Genomic DNA, 18,296 nt, shown 5'->3' on the forward strand with positions numbered 1-18,296 from the left:
ATTTTTATTGACTTGAAAGCCACAAAGTAGTGGGGAAGCAACTTTTCCTTAAGTTTCTCAATTGCTTGAATATCATTGTTTTGAGGGTTTAAGGAATCAAATCTGCTCATACCTTTTTTTAGAGTAAAAAAAAAACCGCCAAATTCACTGCTCTTTCACAGTTTTTACGGTTTCACGGTTGAGTTGGGTACCTGTTTGTAGGTAAACATTACAGTTTATGCTGGGATTGGACAAGACAGAAAAACACTACTTGTAAAAAAGTTTTAATAAATAATTGTACAATTTGTTTGCTACCTAAATACAAATAGTAGGAAGAATAAAGCTAGCTGCACAGCTGTTGCGATGGTGGTTGTGTTGGCATCACTGGTGAATGCCAAACTAAGGCTGTCTACAACGTGTAGTTTCCAGCCCATGTTGTGATGGGTGTAACTGTTGTAGTAGACGACGTCAGGCCACGAGGAGTTAGGCGTCACTTCTAGAATTGCTGGATCCCCTATAGAAGATCATAGATTAAATATACTTCCTTGTATCGTATCACAGAAAACGTACTACTATAACCCAGAATGCTAACCGCATGGTAAAAAGCATTAAGTGTTTTGAGAGAGCTTTGCCTGTCAATCCGTAGGCAGCGCCACCAGCGTTGCTATGCTATTGCATGGCAACGCTGGTGGCGCTGCCTACGGATTGACAGGCAAAACTCTCTCAAAACGCTTAATGCTTTTTACCATGCGGTTGGCATTCTGGGTTATAGTAGTACGTTTTCTGTGATCGTATTTATAAACTAGTAAATGGGTTAAAACAATGTTTAAAACAACACACATAAGTCAGAATGATATACAAAAATTACCTTCTTCGCAAGTAAAGGACAATGACCTGTTGAACTTGCGGAACGTTGGAAAGTCATCATCTAATCTTCGATCAACTCCTTTGTGGCGTGCCAGGCACAGAGGTCCAGCTAAAACATAATGTGAATTCAAAAACTTATCTTATTCAACTTAACTTATCTTAAATTTAACTTATTCAATTTCAATTTGTGAGAAAGTCATTCTGTTGCTCAACCGAGTTTCCTAGTGGCAACACGGCGAAACTTAGTTATAAGATGATAAAATATATATAAAAAACAGTAAAAACCATATAAAACTTCACCAAGACACCATAAATTTGTGGAAACACATAGATTTATATAGAAAATGAGCAGGCCAGAGACCAATGTGGACGGGCATAAACAATGTTGAAACAGGCTGCCAACCTCTTAACAAAAGCAACAACCTTGACTTCATCTTTTCAATGCTGAGCCCATCCTACAAAGGCAATCTTGTATTTATCACAAAATAAAGCAGTAAAACCCTACAATGAATCTGTATTTGTTTGATAATATTTCTTTAATACAGTTTGAGACCCAACTAGAGAGGGATAGATGTTCTACAATTCTTTTCCATTGCAAACCTCCTCAAATCGGCCAGTGCATACCTGACGTGGGGCGTGGCTGCCCTCGTAGAGTGAACTGCACGCCTGCAAGCACTCGTATCTTCCTCTGCGCCACCTCGCTCAGCCGCTCCAGACCTCCGTGTGGCTCATCCGTGATGATGAGAGGGTTGTAGAACTCTGCACTGTGGGGGTTGTTGCCTCCGTAGATACGAATAGCATAGGTAAACCCTCTTCTCATCCATATCTCTGGCACTAGCAGGCCGTTGATGTACCACGCCAGGCCATTAGAAGGCATTCCTGGACACACAACATGTGAAAATTATATTTTTTTGTTTCCATATGTTTATCAGTACTAGGAGAAAACATAGTTTGCATTTTTGGATAGATGGATCACAAAGAAAATTGCTTTTACACACACAGTTAGCCAGCACACGTTTGCCTTGAGCAAAGTTCAGCCACTTTATCTTTAGTTTTATCTTAACAATCGTACCTGTGATACCCTGGTATCCCCTCTTCCCACCAGCAGGCCCGAGTGTTGCAGTGAACGTTCGTAAAGTTCTATCAATAATCTTGGGTCTTTCCCATGGCTCCCTAGAACAAAGGACATGGGACATTGTTGTACACGTATTGTCAAATCTGCACAATATTTTGACAAATATTTTTTGTAGTGCTCAACTATTTTTCAAGAGAAAAATTCAAATTGTGTAGGTATAGACCTACAAACTAGAAAGCTTTGGAAACTTTTTTCCAAAAGTTAGTAGGCCTAGCTGGCAATCTATATAAATAAAACAACATTTGGTGGCCTCTTTCCACATTCTGGAAATATTTATAGGAGGATGTGAGGACAAGGTTTGAGCTAATTTTTAACAGTTTACAGTGTTTAAGATACAAACAAATTTGATCTCTGACAATACTGTATTTTCTAGCAAAATTCATGTTTCTGGCCCTGACTATTTTGTTAAGACAATAATTGAAGAATTTACATCCCTCCGTCAAAAAGTCCAACGATTAAGATTGCTCAGTACCTAACATGTTCAAAGCTTGCAACTCGTCAAAAATACAATTAGTCTAAACTGCATCAAAACTGTGTTTTTGACAAGTAAGCGACTTAGAAATCTTAATTGTTGGACTATACAACTGAGGTATGTAAAACATATTATTGCCTTCATATTTTCTTGTTTGTAAGTTACCTGAGCTCTTTGTAGGTTCGTGTGAAGGAGAAGCAGGTGTTGTAAGGTTCCTTGCGGCCCAACTCAACACTAAGGCTTCCTCTTGGGTAGAAGTCGTGGAAGGCTGGCTCACTTTTGTGGTCCAAGCGACCCATTGCCCAAATCAGCTGGCTGGGCCCTTCCTCTTTAAACTCTCGATCTCCTGACTCAGCTGAAAATATCATAGAAAACATTCCTTCTCATGATTTCAAAAAACAAAGCAAACTTTAAACTAACTGCAAATATAATTGAATATTATTTGTTGAACAATGTTACAAACGACATATTTTATGAGAATAAGAGTTTTAAAGAGCAACGATACAAATGACTCTACAGAGTGGGAAAACTTATCTAGTTTTGTCCCAGCTGTAGTAGTAACAGCATAAATTTAGCATTCTTACAAGATATGAGAGTTCGCCTGTAGGTGATATAGTTGATGCCATCTTCTCTAGACGCTGTGTGCATTTGGTTGTTGTCTATTCCTCCAATAAGATCATCCTTGCACACTCCTTTGTACTGTCCAAGGACTTTTACACACTGGAAAAAGATAAACTTGGTTATGATACATTTAAATTATTAATAGAGGCACTTGGTTTTGGTTTACAATAAAATGCACCCACCGAACTTGTAAAGAGTTCTCTTGTGTTGAAACTATTGCAATACATCTATATCACTAAAACTAATCCATCTACATCAACATCTTACTTATCCATCTAATCAGGGCCGGATCTAGACAATTTTTGAGTGGGGGCAAACTAAAATTTGCCGCCCCTCCCCCCCTTCAACAAAAAATCCCTCACAAATTAAACAAAAATGGAGGGTAAAGTGGAATAGGTAGATATAACGAATTCCTTGACATAACGATTTTTTTTTAATCCCCTAGAACTCTCCATAAGACATAATGTATATTTTACCTCTACATAACGAACAAACTATAACAACGACCTTGATTTAACGAATTTTTCGTGATTTCGGCTAAAATAAGACACCTCAATATAACAAATTTATCATTGTCAGAACATCTACATTGCGAATTTAACCTCTGCATAACAAATTGTCTACGTCTTTCCCTCGATATAACAAATCCCCCACCCAATTATTGTTTTGGGAAAATCTGTTTCTTTATCAAATGAAATGGAAAGGTCACGTCATCGCTTGCGCTAACATTCGTCTGCTCCGTTTTACATCTTAGTCTGCTGTCGCTGCGCGCGCTATGTTGCAATTGAGAACTGATTTCATTCACTGAGGACTGATGACGACGTTATGTTTAGTAAGCTGTGATTGGGCGATATGGGATAACTATGGTGAATTGTAAAATTTGTTTGATAAAGAAAAACCTAAGAAAGAATATAAAAACAAAACCAAAGAGAAAGAATAACAACATCGTTTATTTTAACATTCCTTTTACGAGTATTTTTACTATCCTTAAGTTGGCTATGATTATACACTTTTATAATGACTTATCTAATAATTTATTGTTTTCAATACGATTTGTTTCAACTAGCATTAGCAACACCAATGCTATAGTTAATGATTATTATTGACATTCCTCTGTTGTGATAAATCAGTACTGTACTGTAAGTAGCCTCAGGGCTACTACCGGCCTATTTATTTATTTATTTGTATACGGCAAACACCATTTTACATTTGACATTGCAATTTATACTACAGATAGCCAAAAAAAGATTACATAATAATACATGCGACCATTACAACTATCTCCCATACCTACACTCAATTAACAAAACACAGTTGAGAAAATAAATATATGATAAATAATATCACAGCAAGTGGCAATAAAAACTAGTTAACATGCAGGAACAATAATACTATAAATAATAACGAAGTAGAGACTAAATATAAGCAAACCCAAAAATATGAAACACTACAAAATAAATACATATTATGGCGGCAAAAACAGCAAATTTACAGAAGCGAACAATGTATAAAAGGTACGGTAAACTCTGAAGGGATAAAAACTTAACAATAAAGGCAACAACAAGACATACCATAAATATTAATAAATATTAAAAAGTGATGCACAGATCAATCGCGGGCAGTAGCTTACAAAACTTTCTACTGTTTTGTTTTGTTCTTTACATAATTTATGACTACGCAATACAGTGTTTGGCTAGGTTTTAGGAGGGTTAGAACAAGCTGTGATTTTAAACTTATAGTTTTTAACCTGTACCAAGGTCAATGCCATTGTCATGATTGCGCAATATTCAAGATCCCTCCCCTTTATTATGCCCGAATGCCGGATAATTTAGGTTCTACTGTACAATGTAAACACTGTACTGTAAAGTATTGTAGCCCATGCTACTTTAATTGTACTGCATTTTAATGAGGTCAAGTCCCGACCTATATTGATCGACGCTGGTTCTGAACCTCGACTTAGCGAAATTCCTGCAAACCTAACCTCTATTTAACGAACCACGGCAGTGAGGCAGGGCGGCATGGCGCCTTGACAGGGATGGCGATCAGCTGAAATTATAAACAAACTTTTCTGTGCTGCTAACTATGCTATTAGGGCTCTCAGTGTTTTCTACTCCGTTGCAATTTATATTGATTTCTATTGTAAAATTATTGTTTGTTTATTACGTTATGCAGTTTTGAAATTACTTAATTAACGTTCCTTATGACGTTCGGCTCATTAAAAACTTTTTACAAACTGTATTTAACAAATTTACTGCAACCAGAAATTTGCCGCCCCTCAACCCTGCCGCCCGGGGCAACCGCCCCCTCTGCCCCCCCCCTTGTTCCGGCCCTGCATCTAATTGCCATTACTCAGGCCTAGCTTTCAACGTCTCGGCATCCTGACTGTTTATGGACAATTTGTCCTCAACTGTCTCATACGCGTACGCCAGAACATCTCTATGTAAGGAAGAAGACAGGATATCCATCAGTTAACACCAGGAACACTACAATTAGAAACCACACGACAACCCTCAATACAGACTGTCCAAATCCCTGAAACTAATTTCTTCAACAGTCTACCTGAAGAAGGCAGAAGTATACTTTAATTACTTTTCATTGAAATGGCGACCATACAAAGAAGGTATGGTTGTGGCTGGATTTAAAACCTCAGTGCGGGACAAACTTCAAAGTAAATCTACTCGTTAGAAGAATTAGATGTCGTGCCACTTTTTTAACTCGCCACCATCCTCAGTTCAGTTTTTTAATTAGTTTGACGCAGTCTATCCGGGATTCTGGTCATAGATGAAGCCTTCAAGCAAGTAAGTAAGCACCGTCATTCAAGTAATTCACTTAGATCCTCACATACTCTACAGTATCTGTTTTACTAGGGCCAACTTACTGGAGAGTTTGCAGTGATGTTGTAATCGTTGGCAAACCCTCGGTAGCCGTCGATGTACGCAATGGCAACATCAGAGCCCAACATCTGTATCTTGTCTGGAGCTCCACTCAGCCCAAACGCCAGGTAGTGATCCTCACCTACACACATAGATAACATTGTTAGGGAGGTATTAAAACAGTTTTAATGGCATATTAATGCTACAGGTAACTCATGAAGGGTTACGCTTCAAACTGTAAAACACTTGGAGTGACATTTTAAGATAAATAAAGAAAACACAGTCGTCCTTACAAACTGAAATGCAGATTGCGGCAAAAATTCAATCTATTTTCCGCAACAGAGAACAGGTGCTTGGTAGGCTTTCCAATGATACTACCCCCACCACCCTCAGACGACCTGTCACTGAACAGTGCGCTGCAGAAAATCGATCGATTTTTTTGCCGCACCTTGTTTGTAAAGGCTAGACACCATCCTCAGTCAAAAATCTTTTAATGTTAGTCAAAAACTAGACAGATCTATGTTGCTGAAGCATGTATTGTAGAAAATACAGTGAAATAACGTATTTATTACTTTTGAAAATTATTTACTGAAACATATATTTAGACCAACCAAGAAAGGAGATACATATGGGGTTTTAAACAAGATACATAAATTAGATTGCGTTCCAGAAAAGATTCCCATCTGGTAGTAGAAGTTGAACAAGAGACTGGAATAAGTTATGTTATCAGACAAGAGAATTAATTTCAGTTATTTTTTGTTTGTTTTTGTTTTTTGGGTTAGAAATCCTAAAAGAAGGTGACTGTGGACAGACCAGAAATAAAGGGTCAGCAGCAATGGTGTGGTCGTAGTGTTTTCAGTCAGGAACACTCACCGTTGACGTAGAAAGAATACAGCGTCTCCTATCAATATATGTATAGGTTCTTTGGAAAAAGCAGTGGGAAAGCCGTTTTAAAGCACTCTCACTCCACTACACTACTGATCAGCAGGTCAAAACATCAAGTTGAGGGAATTGGTGGATTCTTTAGGCTTGTTGTTTGTTTAACTTTAACTTCTATATACACTTATATCTTATAGGGTTATATCTTAGGTCCAGTTTAGGGTTTCCCAAGGGAACCCACCGTTTTAGAGGACTATACAACTGTTATATTCCCATACTTTCCCTTCTTGAAGGTGGCTGTACTTTATTTCAGAAATGGGGTTAGTGCTCTCTGTCAGTTTTGCTGGGACCACCCATTAAAACTCATCAAATTAGATCACAAAACAGACAATTATTCAAACAACTTTTAAAGAGTTTTATATATCTCACCAACTTGTCCAGCCAACTGAATGGTAATCTGAGGTCCAAATATCTCCCAGCTCACTTGGTAGTCCTTGTGGAGTTGAATACAGTTAGGTAAGGTCGACTTGTGAGGCTAGAACAATAATAAAGAAGATATAAAAAGAAGTAAATATTAGTCATAGATTTTTCAAATTTCCAAGACATTTATGCGGATTTAAATTTTAGTTAAGTATAATATTGTGGTTACTTTTACAGGTATAAATTATTAATTAACTTCCGACGGTTAGGACTTTTACTTGTTCCTACAAGATCAACTCCTGGACAGGATTCTCATCCCAAGGCGTCCCAGAGAGGGAGTCTACTTCAGTAGCACTCTCTACAAGCGGCTTGGTCAACTATTCTATTTTGTAACAGTATTGGCTACAGCTGGTCCATATAGGTGGGAGTCTACTTCAGTATCCCAAGCCAGTAATACTGATTCATACTAAAATCCCAAAAAAAAAAAAATCTGAAATTTATTTTTGGATAAAGTTATCAGGCTTGGGACACTACTAAAAGAACTTCTGTTTCTTTTTTCTGGGGAGGAAATGTTCGTGAGGCAAGATATTTTCCAACAAACACTTTTACTCACAATGATCTTGATGAGGGAAGGAGGAACATTGGGGTTGTCAGGGACGATGACGGAGCCGTAGTTCTCTTTGGTCTCGACGTTGTAGACACTGAGCCAGTCGATGTCAAAGATCGTCAGCTCACCTGGTAACTCTAGTGTGATTGTCTCTCCAGCGTACAATCTCAGGGACTCCATACTGTCAAAGAACAAGCAGGTTAGCCAAACAATTGTTGTAAATTTTTCTTTGTTTTTGGGATAGAAGACTTTCCTTCCAGTGTTGGAAAGATTCCAGTGACACAAGGAATACAAGATTCTACACTATTTCAGGCTAAGGTTTGCGAAAGTGAAAGATCATAATCTGTATTGTGTAAGATTTTTGTTTCTTGTTTCAGTAAGGACACTTGCCCATTAAGGGAATCCTGTTATTCCAATATTATTTTTTTAGTATAGGCACTTGTACTTTGTGTTTGGTTTTTGTTTTTATTATTTATAAACTGATACCATAATCGCTCTTTCCTAATAGACTGTTAAACAGTTGGACTATTCTGTAACTTAAATTTCAGTATTTCAAAAAGTTTTGTGGAAACATCTTAATTACAAATAGTGACCGGTAATTTTATAATTGCTGCAAAACATTAAAATCACAAGTTAAAAATACAAGAAATTCAATAAAAATATGAATAAGTAAAATACTGAGACTTACTATCCATTTTCATCAGGAACTTTGGTTCCCTTGGATGATGGCTGTGGTCCTACTCCGACCCAAAAATATGTGTCTGAAACAAATCGAATGCAAGTTCAGAAACATATAAGCTTTTTGAGGTATGGAGGAATTTTAGAACTGGAACAGGTAGTTGAAAACGTAGAGGCAGTGCAGGATTTAGAGTATTTTGATTTGATCTTTCTCTAAAGCTTATACTTTTTTACTAATCATAGCTACTTCCTGTACTAACAGTTGTGTAATATATCATTTATGAGTGAAAATTTAAAAACGTACGTTTTCAGGAAAAGCACTTTTAAAATTTTTTGTTCCGTTTTTTGAAACTTTTTTTATTTTTTTAATTTCATTGACATTTGAAGTTTCATAAAATGTCCATGGTAACGCAATATCTTTGGTGATTTTTTATTAATAGAGCATCTTTGATGGAAAAACACTAAATTATGTCACGACCATCACGGACATAAAACTGAATTTTAAAAATAGTTAATATTATTTTTGTAACTATGTTTTGCTATTAATTAATTTACTTTTATGACCATCATACAATAAACAGCTCACTAAGCTTTTGGTATATATGGTCTTTCTAGAAAAAAATAAAAAAACTCAAAAAGTTGAAAAAAGCCAATAAAATCTTTTTAAGTTTGTATAACTCCGAAAAAACTTACCTGAGACCCGAAAAATCGTTATGTTTTTATAGAAGTGTCTTCTTTTGTGTATAAAACATTGAAATATGATGATATTTTAATTTTTGAAATTTTTATGATAGAAATCATCAACGTGATGGTCAGGGACAAGCGGTACGGTCGTGAATTGTCTGAAAAATTTTAAACCTTTGTAAACAATCCTTCAACTATACTGTTAGTTATAGTAAAAATATGTGTTTCAATTGAACTAAACTGTTCAATTTACAATGATATTTAAGTTATTGTCACGACCAAACACAGTATAATCCATAAGGCTGGATTGGTCGTGAAAAACCCGCGATGGTCGTGAAACTTTGGTCGTGACATTACGTGTTATTTGGCTCTGTTCTGGCGGTAGCCCTGCACCTCATGTTCGAGGATACAAAGTGGACTTCCTAGGTTAATGTAGCAATATAAATATCATATCAACAAAAATTAACCCCACGTCTACTTCATCAAATGACTATGTATGGTCATGGACACACCAAAATTACAAAAAACACAAAATTACCTTTATTAATCTTGTAACTACTTCTTTCAACACAAAACGACCGGCACAACAAACTTGACGTACACCCCGAACTAGTCTCTAAAACGAACTGACGCAATCGACGCCAGGCTTGCCACTGTCGTGCTCCAAAGTTGAAAATTTTTGCCAAATGGTCGTGACGCCAAATCGAGGGACAGACTTATTTTGTCATGGTAGTCAGTTTGCAATGACACTAAAATTATAATATGCTCCTTTTTTGTAAGTTTAATAACTATTGATGACATAAAAATATGGCTTGATATATTTCGGCATAAATAATTAGTCTAAAAACAGCGTGAAAGTTGGAAAATGTACCCAAGGGACACGTCATGGTCGTGAATTTCGAGACTTTAAAAATACGAAAAAAATACCTAGAACCTATTTAAAACCAAATAAATGTGTGTAACATGTTGCCCCTGTCCCAAAAAATATTAAAATACATAATAATAAACTACAAATCCAGTATCTACGAAGTAAAAGGCCAGGGACATGAAAACGTACGTTTTTAAATTTTCACTCTTATACTGTCCGGAAAACAGCTGGTATTAGCTCTCTAAATTGTCTGCCAAATCATCGTTTTTGGGAAACTTAAAATAAGACGCACAAAAAATATGGTATATTTTTTGGTTTGCTAACCTCAAAATTTGTTTATGGCACACTATAATAGTTATGAAAACGTTGCTCATCATTTTAAGTTATGATTGTAAACAACAGAAATGTAAACATTGATGACGACTTTGTTTAACCTTAAATTATGTGGTCTAATTTTTTATCGATTAGAGGGTTATTTCTACAGTAGGCCTATAGTGAAAATAGTTGTTCATCATACAAGTGTCTTTTTGACACTTAATCGTAATCTCCTAGTGATGAAAACTACTATTTTGCATCAAATAAATTTATATATTTTTTTTGTTGTTTCCAATTTTATCATCAAAGAAAACACAAAAAAACAGACTTAGACCTAAGGAAGCTATATCAAAAAATCAATAAATATCTGTGTGAAATTATTTTTATGTTACTATATTAAAGTTGAAGTAGTTGATAATGATCAATACACATATATCATACTATTTTTAAGACTGAAGTGGAAGAGTTATTCACCTTTGCCAGCTCCGTTGTATGTGAACTCCGGTATGACCAAGGTCTTGGCATCCAGGATCCTCAGAGGCCCAGAACTGACACCGTGCGACTTCTTGCCAAAAGACGAGATAGTCTGAACAGCTGGTGGTTCAAACTCTTCTGGAATGTAGACATCTCCAAAAGCACTCTGGGAAAATAAACATAGAACAATTTATGATTAGAGCTCTGTCTTGGATGCTTTAGGTTCAAATCTTGCTAATCTCCTACAGCCGTTTGCTCATGTTACCATTGCCCTTTTGATTTAGGGCACATCTAAAGTTGTAGATCCAACTAATAGATAGGAAAAAAGACTTATTGATGAGAAATGTTTATGTAACCTACCGGTAGCCTATTAGAGATTTCCCTATATTAAATTAAGGTGATAGGGGATTAGGGGGAAGTAAATTGTTAATACTGGTAATAGCCTTTCCAGTCCTGCCAAAAGATATATTGTTCTGCATAAAGAGAGCAAATAAAAATGTATTGTTTAAGGTTTAAAGTATTCGGAAAACAAGCAAAATCCCAGTAATCCATGTTCTTTTGTGTAATTACTGTTATTATCTAGAATTTTATCTAATTATTTTGTCCAATACTCATTTTTAGGAGTATTAATGATTTATAATTATATCATAAAATTTACTTACTTGAGTTAGTAAATCATAAATGGCAAACCACTTGATGTCAGTGATTTTCTTCCGATCTGGTAACGTCAGAGTGAAGTCCTTGTTGAAATATCGGCTTAAAACATTGGTCCTGAAAAATTAAGAAAAAGTCAACTTATTTACACAAGGAGGAATTTTTTTCTAGTACACATAGGTTCTATAGCCCGGAATGGTTTTTCACATTACAGTACTTGAGACTGGACCTAGGGTTGCGGCATTATCACTTAGATATAATTGGTGATTGGTTGGATTTGAACCTGGGACATCAGGTACCGAAGTCCCACAACTAAACCAGACCACTCCGCATACAAGGTGGAGTAGTAGGTAACCACAGGTATTGTGACTTTGAAGCACAATCCGTAAATAGAAATTAATGCATTTATTAGAATGATAAATCACTCGCTATACATTTAAAAATGTTCTACACTCTCAAATATTAAATTCAAATAATCTAATAATTATATTAGCGTGTGGCACCAGTTGTACGATTAAGTTGAACTTATGATTAGCATTTCCTCAGGTCGTTTGGAATGGAGTTCGCTATGATGTGCCTTGAAAATCTTTGTTATCGACTAAGACAAGATGTTTATTTAGCCAGAAATTTTAGCAATGAGAATGATTATGGACAACAATGCTTATGGATTACAATTGCACAATGCTTAAGAACTTTATCCTTCTAGTTGACTCACTTTCCATGCTCATCTGGGACTATGAAGCCCTGCGGCCCCGGCCTGTTGCTAGCTCCTGCCCAGAAGAATGAGTCGGGTCCATTACCGTCGTAGCTGAACTCGGTGAGCAGCAACGTGAACTCGTCAACAGCGTAAACGTCCCCGGACACTTGGTGGTGATACGAGTTCAGCTTTCCGAGGTGTTTACCTCTGTACTGTTCCCCACACACCAACCCTGCAATGTAAAAGGGCCTTAACATTGTTATTACATGTATGGACTATAATAGACTTAAAAGAGAGGAGGTTTCTGTAAGTGCAACTGTGATTCTATTTGTTCTAGATTAAATTGGACATACTGAATTGATGGAGTTAAGAACAAAAGAGATTGTGTAAGCCTGTTTTGTATGTTTTATTAGGTTTTCTTTCTGAAAAAAAAAAACAAAAATATGTATACATCTAATATCACTTTAATAAAATATTTACACTTAGGCCTATACTGTTGACTGACAAGACGGTAGATACATTTAAAAGATGGTAATTGGTAATAAATTTCAATTGGACATTCCAATCATCAGACCCAATAGATGACATTTGCCTATTAGGTCTGATGGATGGGGATGCGGAATACTATCCCCCGGAAAACTACCCCCCCAGGTGAAACGTGACGTCACAAAATCTGCTAACTAACCAATATGGAAGCCGTGTTCGCGACTGGAATACTACCCCCCCTAGACAAATCATGCTATGTAATTTTAATTTTAATTCGAGTAATTCCGTTGGATAATACAAAAGGCATGTGGTGAATATAAAACCGATTTTAGAAATGTTACAGCAAGTTTGGTTGGTTAGGTTAGGTTAGATTAGAACTGTTTGACAACTAAATTTGAGTGTCCGTGACTGGAAAACTGCCCCCCCGGTCTCTGACGTCAATATGACGTAGGGACCTGCTTGGGGGGGTAGTTTTCCGGGGGACAGTCTTCCGGCGACCCTGATGGATCATTGGAGTGTCCAATTGAAATCTATCACCACTTACCATCTTTTATATATATTTACCGTCTTGTGAGTCAACAGTATAAATATTACAATTGTTATTAGACGTATATATATATTTTTTCAGGTAATAAATAACACGTACGATGCTGATCAAAAAGTTATTCAGTTTTATTTCTATAATCAATAGAGCAGGGTATCCATCCTTACAAGAGATTACAAGAACCACTCTTCCCCTGTATACTGTGTTAGAGACCACAGGTAAAGCATCTTACTGGGCTGAAATTTTACACAAAAGGTTGTCATGGGGTAAGCAAATAGACCTAGAGATATATATAGTCTTAAAAACTAAATGATTTGCAAATTGTGTGGGCTATGTTTGTAAATCGTTTTAACAAGATAAAAACCTTAGTTTCCACATTATACAAACAAATTAACTTATACCTTAAACTTGTAACATTTTTTTTATTAATCTTGCACGGAAAAGTTTTGTTATATTATTATTATTATTTATTGTTATATATTTTTATTATATAATATATATATAGGTATGCATATTTCAGATAACTATGTGTATTATTTAATAGACTAAAACCTTGCTAAATAATTATGTTACTAAATCCAGTTCGATAGTGACTTTAATTGCAGCACTTGTTATTTCTAACTGCTTTCAAGATAGGAAAGTATCCATTGCAGTGCAGTAGCTCGTGAAATGTTACAAAGTGAAACCAACAACAAGAGGCAATGCCAGCAATGCTGCACACAAGTAGAGCAAGGGCCTTGAAAACTGGTTTACAAAAATATATCACACCTTACTTCCTATACCCGCCCAGTTCTAAACCCTGCTGGTCAGTTTGGTTTATTCTAAATCCTAGAGAAGGGTTAGTAAATTTACTTTAATTAAAAATAAGCAGAAATATAAAAATATTATAAACAATCTACTTTACAAAGTTGAAAATGTTTCTTTCAACAAAAACATTGTGGAATTAGTAAATTTAATTACGAGAGTGCATGAAGAGGCAGAAAGACTAAATACAGTAGAACCTTAATAGCAAGTCTTTCATGGGTATTACATCAGAACCTCGATAATAAGACTCTCATGGGGATTATTGAATACGACTTTTTATCAAGGTTGACATCGAGGTTTGCAATAACATGTGATTTAGTTGGTAAAATATCCTAGGGCATTTTAAAATTTTAAAGGAGACATTGTAGAATACATTTTGTGAAGAAGAAAATGACTTTGGTTAGATTTTGTGTTGGGATAGGATTTTGTGTTTTCCATAGTATGTTTTATTAAGGTTTTAAGGGATTCAAGTAAAATATTGTAATGTTATTTTGTTTCAAATGTATAGTAAATATATATAGAAAATATATGACACATTACCTACATTTTGTGTTTTCATATTAGACTAACGTTTCATTAGTATTTGTAATTTTTCTAAGATATTTTTAAGAGATTGCACACGCAATGAAAATGATAGGGATATGATGAAAAATAATCTTTGAAAAAACAAACTATATACGTCTAATAACACTTGTAATAATATATTTACACTGATACTGTTGATTCACAAGACGGTAAATACATATAAAAGTTTGTAATTTACCGTCATGTGAGTCAACAGTATAAGTGTATATATATTATTAGACGTATATATTTTTTTTATTTTCAGGTAATTTGATAACACGTACGATGCTGATCAAGAAGTTAAATAATCTTTTTCACCCTTATCAAATATATAACAGATTTTAAAGTCACGAAGTAATGCAGGTTGCTTGTATTTATTATTTTTAAAGGCTCTACTGTGTACTGGTTCACCACAAATATTGATATTTTTATATTTTTTTACTTTATAAGTCAAACCAAATTGAATACTGTATATTGTAAAAATCTTCTCCTTATCATCATGTGAATAGTACTGAACACCTAGCTTTGTTTTTATGTGTGAGAGAGAGTAGCTTATATTTGATATGCTACTTTTAAAGGATCTTCTCAAGCTAAGGACATTGACATTAATACCTTTGTGAAGAATATACAAAAAAGGTTTACTCAGTTCAAAAGAAGAAAATTGGAAGTTTTAATTACAGTTTTGAAATTTATTAAAATAAATTAATAAATAAAATATATTTGGGGTTGATTGTTATAGTTGGGCGTTTTTGATGACCCAACAGGCTTATGAAATAGTTAATTAGGATATACGGTATGCATATCATGATTTTTTTAATTTTCTATTTTTGGTAAAACTAAAATTATTTATTAAAATAAAAATAGATTTAAAACCCCTGCTAACAAATGAGCCCATATAGCACATCTACATAAATCTCATCTTAAGGCTAATATAATTGCATACATTATTTTTCTTAGGCTAATATAATTTGATATGGATATTTTATTTGTTGTGAAAACCATTTGTACATTATTTTTTTAACTAGTTAAAATGTTGTAAGTTTGTAGCTTGTTGAGTCAAATATCATACAAAAATTATAAAATAAAAAGACAGAAATTTTTAATGTTGCAGTTTCAAATTTTACCTCAACTTAAACCTAAGCTACTTGAATTTAGACATATTATTTAGCTTACAAGTAAACAATAAATAACCTATGACTTAAGTTAGTTTCACAAGAGTTGAACAACAGATTGTTTGTTAACTAACCTAGTTAGTTTTAAAACAAAGTCTATAGGAGTTTAAGACACATACTCACCATAGAGTAAAACGTGAAAAACTAAGTGAAAAAGCATTTTGGACACTATCATCTGAAGCACATCGTTGAAAATTTGTCAAACGGTGATTCACCATCAGCTGAAATCCTAACGTCACGAACCCAACGCAAGAAAGAAACTGAAACTGAGTGAGAAGAAGTGGAAAGTGAAGTGATTTCTGTTCGTCTGGCACAAGAAATATCCCTTACTTTCCCTGCACAGTGGACCGTGTCCGTATCGTGTTAGAATTGGCTGCAGAAGATTGTAATTTGTGTTAGATAGGTTAATACTCGAATAATTAACCTACAAACAAACGTAGCTACAAAATGTATAGGTTATATTTTGAAGGTCGTATTTGTTCTAACCATTAATAATTAATTATTGTTGAAGTTCGTTGATGATTGTTGTTACTTATCTACAATACATGATGTGTTTTTACGAATAAAAAGTTGTAACATACACAGGTACATTTGATTATTTTATTCTTGGTGAAAGATGCCGATAAGGAAAAAGTTCATAAAACAGTACAACGAGAACGATGTACCTGTGCTGTAGAGAGAGAATCTGTACAACCTCTCATTCAAGTCTCCGGCCCTACGTGGTCAGGGTTTGTAAAAAAGTTGCCAAGGGTACATTTATGATTAGAAAACTTAGACCTTTTGTTAGTATAGATGTGTTGAAATCCATTTATTTTGCTCACATTCAAAGTCATTTGTCTTATAGTATTGTTGTGTGGGGCCATTCTGGTAGTATTAAAAAGCTGAAACTGTTGCAAAAGAAAGCTGTTAGGGCAATATTCAATGTTGACAGTGAAACACATTGTAAGCCATTATTCAAGAAACTTGGAATTTTAACTGTCACTTCTCTGTACATTTTAGATTGCTTACTGTATGTTAAAAATAATATTAGAGATTTCCCTACAAATGATTCAGTTCACAACCATTTTACCAGACAAAACACTTTTCTCCGTCCAAACCAATGTAATTTTATGACCACAATCAATAACTTTAGTGAATTTGGCAAAAGATTGTATAATATGTTACCTGCTCACATTAAATGTCTTGAAATACGACAATTTAAATTTACTATTAGAAAGATTTTGTGTGATTTATGTGTGTATAAGGTCAAAGAATTTGTAGAACATATTAAGTAGGTTAATGGATATACTGTGATGAAATTGTATGACGTTGCTATACATGTATCTATAATCTTGATGGCAATAAATGGATTTGATTTGATTTGATTTGCACTTTATACAGGCAAAATTTTTATAGTAGGTGCAGGTTTTCTAAATTTCATGCTTTTTTTCGTAAAGTTTAGCTAAAGTAAACTTGCCAACGCAAGTGTGGTGCATTTAATAAGCGTATTTACTGTTTTTCCTAGATTGTATGGAGAGTAGGCTATTGTTCTGTTTCTAAAAAAGGAAAGTTTACTTATATTTTCATTATTATTCTTTTTAATTTATCCGTTTTAGAAATATGTCTATTGTCAAAAAATGAATCGTTTCATTATTTTTTTTAAATCTGGTTTATGAGAACAGTTTACGTTAGTCAATTGTTGTACAAGTGCTAACCAGGTACACCAGCCGCAACAGACGGGTTTTTTGTCCATTGTTGTATTTAGTGCTAAGAAGTTATTGTTGTACACTTATTTGTAACTAAAAGCACTTTTTCATTTCATTACTGTTTTCCCCAACTTAGTTTATAGTTACACAGAAAATAGTAGGCTATATAATGAAATATACAACTTTCAAAGTGTTTTGTGACAACTGCATTGTGATCACTCACAAATTTTTAGGAGCGCGGTGACTTGCATTTGTCAAAATTATAAAAGTAAAGCAAAAATCATAAATGATAGATTAGAGGATATAAAGTTATGAAAAAATGAGTATATGTTGGTGAATTTAATTATGGTTGTGTTGTATTATTTTAGCTATCGACATCACTAAATAAATATTCGAATACTAACATTGGAAGTCAATACGACATTTTTCATTGCTTCAAGTGTCACGAGAACAAATAATCTCCAGTTCACCTATATTAAAAAAAAGTTGTGCAACTTATTTCGTGTTTCACGATAAAAATCAAAATTTAAGAAGGTTAATTTCCTTGAACGGCTAATTTCCCTTTTGGTCAAATTATATATATTAGCCATTATCCAATAAACCACCTAATTATAAATTAAAATAAATTCAAAATGCGTTTGTCCTCCATCATAAATTATAAAGTGCATTCTAAGGATTTCCTTTTGTATAAAAAACACTCTTTGAAAATATTTGGACAGTGTAGCTAGGCCTATAGCTTGGATATTTTGTATCTTTTCCAAAACATTGTGGATGAAAAAATACTACGTTTTTTACTAATCACAGAGTTATAAAATCAT

The 18,296-nt window shown here is 34.5% G+C and overlaps 1 protein-coding gene across 1 annotated transcript; it reads right to left on the reverse strand.

The window, feature by feature from the left end:
- Positions 1 to 250: 250 nt before the first annotated feature.
- Positions 251 to 16,048, reverse strand: LOC128983177 (protein Skeletor, isoforms B/C). Its single transcript, XM_054402363.1, has 14 exons — positions 15,917 to 16,048; positions 12,242 to 12,455; positions 11,535 to 11,643; positions 10,873 to 11,038; positions 8,542 to 8,614; positions 7,860 to 8,034; positions 7,256 to 7,361; positions 5,953 to 6,089; positions 3,038 to 3,173; positions 2,619 to 2,808; positions 1,919 to 2,019; positions 1,471 to 1,725; positions 848 to 955; positions 251 to 493 (listed from the first exon to the last, which is right to left on the reverse strand). Exons 1-14 carry the CDS (start codon positions 15,966 to 15,968, stop codon positions 291 to 293), a joined length of 2,025 nt encoding a protein of 674 aa, XP_054258338.1. The 5' UTR covers positions 15,969 to 16,048; the 3' UTR covers positions 251 to 290.
- Positions 16,049 to 18,296: the final 2,248 nt, after the last annotated feature.

This window comes from Macrosteles quadrilineatus, unplaced genomic scaffold (assembly GCF_028750875.1).
Source record: "Macrosteles quadrilineatus isolate MER2022 unplaced genomic scaffold, UCM_ALF_1.0 Scaffold_1__1_contigs__length_201487025, whole genome shotgun sequence".
Classification (NCBI taxonomy): domain Eukaryota; kingdom Metazoa; phylum Arthropoda; class Insecta; order Hemiptera; family Cicadellidae; genus Macrosteles; species Macrosteles quadrilineatus.

Coding starts and splice junctions, on each gene's coding strand:
- LOC128983177 (XM_054402363.1), bottom strand. CDS start 15,968: ATGATAGTGTCCAAAATGCTTTTTCACTTAGTTTTTCACGTTTTACTC. Junction 8,615..10,872: donor ATACAACGGAGCTGGCAAAG/GTGAATAACTCT, acceptor GATTTGTTTCAG/ACACATATTTTTGGGTCGGA. Junction 2,020..2,618: donor CGAACCTACAAAGAGCTCAG/GTAACTTACAAA, acceptor CCTTTGTTCTAG/GGAGCCATGGGAAAGACCCA.